This window comes from Monopterus albus, unplaced genomic scaffold (genome assembly GCF_001952655.1).
Source record: "Monopterus albus unplaced genomic scaffold, M_albus_1.0 scaffold23.1, whole genome shotgun sequence".
NCBI lineage: Eukaryota > Metazoa > Chordata > Actinopteri > Synbranchiformes > Synbranchidae > Monopterus > Monopterus albus.
In genome coordinates this window covers 3,087,211-3,093,772 of record NW_018127903.1, presented here as the reverse complement: position 1 = coordinate 3,093,772, position 6,562 = coordinate 3,087,211, and the positions used below count along the sequence as shown (strand labels likewise).

The 6,562-nt window shown below is 39.9% G+C and overlaps 2 protein-coding genes across 2 annotated transcripts in view; one reads left to right on the top strand and one right to left on the bottom strand.

The window, feature by feature from the left end:
- Positions 1–4,660, top strand: part of serinc5 (serine incorporator 5) — a 21,542-nt gene extending 16,882 nt beyond the window's left edge. The window contains exons 5-12 of the mRNA XM_020594589.1: positions 1–62; positions 1,234–1,445; positions 1,684–1,776; positions 2,412–2,538; positions 2,972–3,041; positions 3,254–3,290; positions 3,732–3,876; positions 4,001–4,660. The exon at positions 1–62 is cut by the window's left edge and continues 33 nt beyond it. Of these exons, the coding sequence (XP_020450245.1) occupies positions 1–62; positions 1,234–1,445; positions 1,684–1,776; positions 2,412–2,538; positions 2,972–3,041; positions 3,254–3,290; positions 3,732–3,876; positions 4,001–4,145 (891 nt within the window). The 3' untranslated portion in view covers positions 4,146–4,660. The remainder of the gene's footprint in view (positions 63–1,233; positions 1,446–1,683; positions 1,777–2,411; positions 2,539–2,971; positions 3,042–3,253; positions 3,291–3,731; positions 3,877–4,000) is intronic.
- A 1,396-nt stretch (positions 4,661–6,056) lies between these two features.
- The window catches only part of thbs4a (thrombospondin 4a), a 7,981-nt gene continuing 7,475 nt past the window's right edge, over positions 6,057–6,562 (bottom strand). The window contains exon 23 of the mRNA XM_020594606.1: positions 6,057–6,067. Coding sequence (XP_020450262.1) covers positions 6,057–6,067 — 11 coding nt within the window. The remainder of the gene's footprint in view (positions 6,068–6,562) is intronic.

The window sequence follows — 6,562 nt, the reverse complement described above, 5'->3', positions numbered from 1 at the left end:
CTTTTGCTGCTGATCCAGCTCCTGCTGTTGGTGGAGTTTGCACACAGATGGAACGCAAACTGGTGAGAGCAACATGCCTTCTTTCTGCTCCTGTGTCTTTTGTCCCTGTAACTCAGTTTTACTGAAGTATGGCAGCCCTGCAAGTAAGATCAGTGCAGTGCTTTTTTATTAGTTCTTGAGAAACTCAGTGGGTTGGTATCCCTCTGTGGGGTTATTTGGATGAAGAAAAGCTTGGAGAGAGGGAGTCGTGTAACTTTGTGTTTATCTGGGTGGAGGGGAGTTTGGCAGCAGGCCCACCCTGTGCAGATTCACAGGATGCATATGGTTTTAGGGGTGTGTACTCAGTTTCCGCTTTCCTTCCCACACAGGCACACACATACCACAGCTTATTTCAAAAATCTTAATAGTTTAACCACTTTTCTTTTCAGCCTAGAGAATCTAGTGAGACTCAGAACAAACTCACACCATAAACTACTCCTAACCACTCTTTTCCTCTCCTGTTCTGTTTCCTGAAGTTATGACATTAACTACAGATTGCCTGGTTGTGACAAACTGCAGTCTCCAGTCAAAAGCTAGCATTAGCTGACTAACTAGTAAATATGGCAGTCTAGTAGAATGTTGTAGTTACTGCTAATGTGCTACAAAGCACCAGTGTTACACAAAGTTTGAATTATTCCCAAATTAAAATCATATTAATTCAATACAAAGATAAAATCATGACCATGCTGGGTCACTGGTGTTAGCAAAACAAACACATTAGCTTTAGATGGTAACACATCCAGAAGGAATAACAGATGCGCTGTAGGCAGCAGAGTGTCATGGAGGAGGTGGTGCAGCTGAGAAACACCATGTCCTGCTCCATTTTCACTTGATTTATTAGACTATGCAAAATCTGTTAATGCACCTTTAAACCTCTCGGTATTTATTCGTATATGTACTTCTACCCACTTTTATTTATTTAGTAAAACCAGAAATCTCCAGACCAAGTAAAACAGGTGTGAAAGCACTTAAGTGTCTTCTGACCTCCTCAGGGTGCAGGAATAACTCCCAAACATAACTTTCTCTTTCTTTGAATTTTCCTTTAGGCCAGTTTTGCCTGTGTTCGTTTTTGTTGTTTTTCACTTGGTGTTTTTTACTTACCGGTATATAATTTGCCTTATGCCTGTTCATGTTGGGTTTTTTCCCCTTTTTGCTGTCTGTTTTCTCTTTCTCCCTGCCTTTTTCTGTCTGCAGGAGTTCAGGGGCCACGTATAACCGGATGTGGTATGCCGCTCTGGCCTTTGTGACTCTGATGTTATTCAGCATTGCAGTGGGAGCGGTTATATTTATGGGTATATACTACACCCATCCTGAGGCGTGTTTGCTTAACAAAATCTTCCTGGGCATCAATGGTGGCCTCTGCCTCGTTGTCTCCCTGCTAGCCATCTCCCCATGCATACAGAAATGTGAGAAATTGTATTCTGAAGCTCATTATCTCATTTTCCTGTGTAATGCAAATGAGAACAAGCATTTACATTTACTTTTCAGGAGCCTGTCTTTTCACAAATAGTAACACAATGAAAGTAGTTGTAGTTTTGGCTATAGTACTTACAGTATTTTTTTAAAATACAGTCATACCAACTGAGGACTTGTCAGTATAGTCAGTTATATTTAAAATTTATATTCACCTCTCCTTCTCTGCAGTGCAGCCCAAATCAGGCCTGTTACAGCCAGGAGTCATCAGTGTGTATGTCATGTACCTCACCTTCTCAGCCTTCTCCAGCAAACCAAAAGAAAGTGAGTATGTCTAGATACCTATCTGCACCTACTATACTGCAGCCATTATTGGATATCATCTGGGATCAGTATAATTTATGGTGACTCATTGCTTACGTAAATCATATTGCGGTGACACATTTGTTATGCTTAGGAACAGGATAATTATCAATATAAATACATATTTTGGTTTAGCTTTAGGTTTTATTAGTCAAAGTATTGCAAAAAGCAGCCATGACCAGGACACAGAGAGATGAAGCATGGCAAAGGAGTTGGCAGCGAGAGAAAAGATGGCCACTGAACAAAGTGAACATGGTTTCAGGAATTTTTTTTTTTAAATGGTCACCTTTTTTGTTTTTTTTTTAAGTTCAAGAAGTCATCATTGAATACATTTGAGTTTGATTTATCTTAGAATTATAAAAAAATTGGAATTGTATGATTTAAAAATAAATGCTTCTGTCAGTGCTTCTTATACCTGCTGCATGTTGTACTATCGCTCCGTTTTCACTCGCCCTCCTCCTCTCGCTGTTGCAAATACTGCCAAAACAAACACACTCACTGTGTCTTTTTGCAGTCTCCCTACTCCTTTATAATACTCTCTCTGCTTCCTCTTTCATTGCCTTATTCATCTCTGTCTGCACATTCATTATGTCTAGTACTGGTGATTGATGGTGTGAACACAACCGTGTGTGTGTTCCCCTTCAACTCTGGAACGGAGAGTGACAAGAAGATCGTCACTGGTGTAGGAACCGTTATTCTGTTTGGCTGCATCCTTTACTCTTGGTAAGACACACACTCTCTCTGCACCCATACAAATCAAGTTCACCTCTATCTCGTTTTAGTGTTATATTATTGATAGAGTTGAGAGAATCAAGCCAGCGGTGCTACAATAAGGTTTCCTTTAGCTTCACCAATCAAAGGCCAAATGGCCTTGCCCTTGAAATTAGGAAATTTAAGGCCTGGCTGTGACTCCAGAGAGGCACTGTGTGATTGGCTGTGACTGAGGAAAGGGTGTGACAGATGAAAACTGGCTTTTTGACTTTGTTCACATGTGTTTTCCATAATGTGGAGGCATCATGTCTCTTGTGGTCACTCCCTGCAGAAGAAGGAATTAGACTCTGCAGCAATCTGAAACTGCAAATTACTGGAAAAATACATAGTGAGGGAATTACAAGTATGCTCAATCTTTGTCCATCTTTGTTCTCCCTCCCTCTAGCTTGACGTCCACCACCAGGCGAAACTCTGCAGCGCTCCGTGTGGTTAGGAACAGCGAGCCAGAGACGGAGGTAAAAGCACAAATGTTTACATCTGTCAGTTTTGGTCGATGAAATGTGTTGACTGGTTAACAAGACTTGAAAACCTGATTGATCAGGCACTCCTCATTTGATGTCTGCATCAAATTATATAGATGAGGCCCCTGAGACAAGTGTCTATTAATCTGTGTCTCTCAAATATTTAATTCCAGCTGCGTAACCGGTATGTTTTCTTTCCCTTGCAGAGAGCTCGCTGCTGTTTCTGTTTTGGAGATGACACGGGTAAGGAAAGTCAAATCATTCACCCTTCACAACACATCTTTACTTATTCCTCCCTGCTCAGTGTGTATGCATATGTCCCCAGCCCTAGTGTTTGCACACTGAAGGATGATGCTCATTGCTATTCCTCGGCCAGATTGAGCATGGTGAGAAAGTATTGGTCAGCAAGCACAGATGATGTCACTGTTACTAGGAAGTTAGTATGACACAGTCAAACAGGACAAGTAGGGATATGGGATTGTGGGTAAGCTCACACTGCCACCTGCTGGGAACAAAGTTATGTTGGAAAATAAAACCATAACTAAAAGATCCCAACTTTTAAAATACAGATTTACTTTACTTAACTTAAATATGATTTGAATGAATTGGTCCAGAGTGACTTTGGGCTTTTATCACATCTTTTCTACATGAATATTCCTGACCCTGTCTATATGTATGTTTCAGATGACTATGATGAGGAGAAGACTGGTGCAGGCCAGAACGTGGCGTACGACGAAAGAGAGAGAACCATCTACAGCTATTTCTACTTCCACTTTGTCTTCTTCCTAGGATCCCTTTACGTTATGATGACCATCACCAACTGGTTTCAGTAAGCAATAACTATCTGTGATTGTGGCATGTAGTACTACTGTGTGTTCATGTGCACACAATACTACCGTTATGGACAATAAAATAGGTTAATTTAGTTATTCCAACATGCGTTTCCTTTGCAGTTATGAAGACCATAAGATTGAGAAGCTGTTAGATGGCAGTTGGTCAGCATTCTGGCTCAAGATGGCCTCCTGCTGGGTCTGCCTCATCCTCTACATGTGGACCCTCATTGCTCCCATACTCTGCCCGAAGCGCTTTGAGGCATAAGACACACTACACTAAGGTCAGGCTACTCCGTCTTTTGGGATGCGTAAAAGTGCCCATGCTGAGCCAAGGGACCACCACAACACAACCCTATACTACCCTCAGCATTCACAATTGAGGATTAGCTGTTGCTTCTGTTTTATACGATAGTGTTTACTTTGTTAAGCTGTTAATACCTTGATGGTATTTTTCCAATTCTTTTACTACCACTGACTCGTGGAGTTTTGTATTACAAGTTTGAAATGAGAGTAGAGCTACACTGGGAAACATGAGAAGCATCCAGTCTTTTTAGACTCCCAGATCATTTCAGATTTGAAAGTGTTTTTTTAAATGTCTTGCGTGCGTCAGGTTTTCTTGATGTCTTGCTTTTGCTCTCAGCCAGGCATTTGTTCTGTGACGTCGGACCAAGTTAGAAATGTTATGAGAACGTGTATATATTTAAGGCCACGTTCACACTGCAGACTGAAGTGGCTCAAATCCAATCTTTTTGCCCAAATGTGACCCATATCCGATTTCCTTATGACAGTATGAACAGCACAAATCCGATTTTTTCAAATCCGGCCCAGGCCACTTTCATATGTGGTCCTAAATCGGATACATATCCGATGTTTTGCAAGGCGACTTCAGTCTGAACGGCCAGGTCACATTTCATGCGATTTTTGTCATTGAAATGCGACAGACGTCACAATTCTGCGCTGGAGGAGGCGAGGCCATAAGCAATATTTGTGCTCTCCTTCTTATCATTATTTCTTTATTTCGATTGCACATTAACTGGTACATCGCTACGCACATGCCATCACAAGCCGCATCCATTTTTATTTTCGCAAACACAGTACGCTGCGTCTGACGTCACGTCCTCTTCTGCGCATGCGGGTCACCTCAGGGCCGTATACCGTTCACACATGAGACAGATGGCAGTCACATTTAAATGACAGTGTGAACAGCAGTGCAAAAAAAAAAAATCGGATTTTGGCAAAAAATCTGATCTGAGCATTAAGACCTGCAGTGTGAACGTAGCCTTCGTCTAAAGTAAAAAGGATGGTGTAAATTGCAATTTGTCCGACTCTTTTAAAAAAAACATCTCTCAGGCTCACACTTCAGCTGTATATGTTTATGCTATTTCATTCTTTTGTAGAAGTTTTCTATGCAACAGAACAAGTGCTTGTTAATATTACCAGTGTTGTGAGGTTTCCACTTAAACCCCAAGGATCTTAATTCCTACTTTATTAACATCAGTGCTCCCTTTGAGTCGTATATTTTCAGAAAATTCATGTCATATGTACATTTCCAGTCAACATAGAGGGCAGTGCTCTTCAAATCATCCTGCCTTATGTAATAGTGACATTAGTGGAGTGTCTGGAAGAGCTGCAGTGACACAGATGAACATTTACCAAAGGTAGTTGTCATAAATCAAACTATTAGAGTGTATAGACTGTTACAGAGAAAAACATGTATCTGCATGCGTGCACACATTTAAATCAACTGGTCTCTGTACAAATAAGAGGTTTTGCCTCGTCTTTACCTGTGCCAGCTCATAATCAGAATGCAGTAGCATGGGGTTTTAGATTAAGTTATTCAACACTGGATGTTGAGTTTACTGCCAAATTAAAATTCACTCAAGCCCCTCACCTGTTTTACTACTTGTGTAATGGATTTTTATTATTTTGTACTATGTTAAAATATAGTATAGTGCACATTGTCCCCTACAAGTCCTTTGTTTCTCACTCATCAAGATATGTTCATCTTTGGTTTATTTGTATACCTAACACATTTAATAACTTGTGTATATTTTGGTTCAAGTTATCTGTTCTATGGAAAGTTTAATTTTTCAAATTCTGTCATGCAACTTTTTTTCCCCTCCAATATTCAATATTCAGCATTTTTTTGGGTAGGAATGTAGAGATTAAATGGTGCTCACTTCAGTTCTGATTAAAAAAAAAAAGCAAGCAGGACCCACTCTAAAGGGTTTATAAGGCCATAACATGCAAGAACAATTTTTTGACCATGTATTACTTTTGAGATATGGATGCTATTCAGTTCATATTATTCACACTTTCAATAAAACATTCAAACACCATGTGTTGTCTTGAACTTCTATAAAATGCTCAGGATTTATTGTACTTAAAATATTCAAAAACATTGTATTATCCTAAACAGTATAAATGCTGATACGAGTGAAGGTGATAAGATATACACAAAATCTGCAGATAATTCATACAAGAACTTATCTTAAATTACACTGAATTAAACAAGTATAATGCCCAATGTTATGCTTTCCTAAGACCCTTTCATTCTAATGATCCCAAGTTTAAATATCATCCAAACAGTCCATGTTACCTCTCACATTTTTCTCTATGGTCTTTTGAGCCATGCTTTCCAGCTGGGCTCAAGTTGTTTGTGATGGATCACTCCCCTTCTCT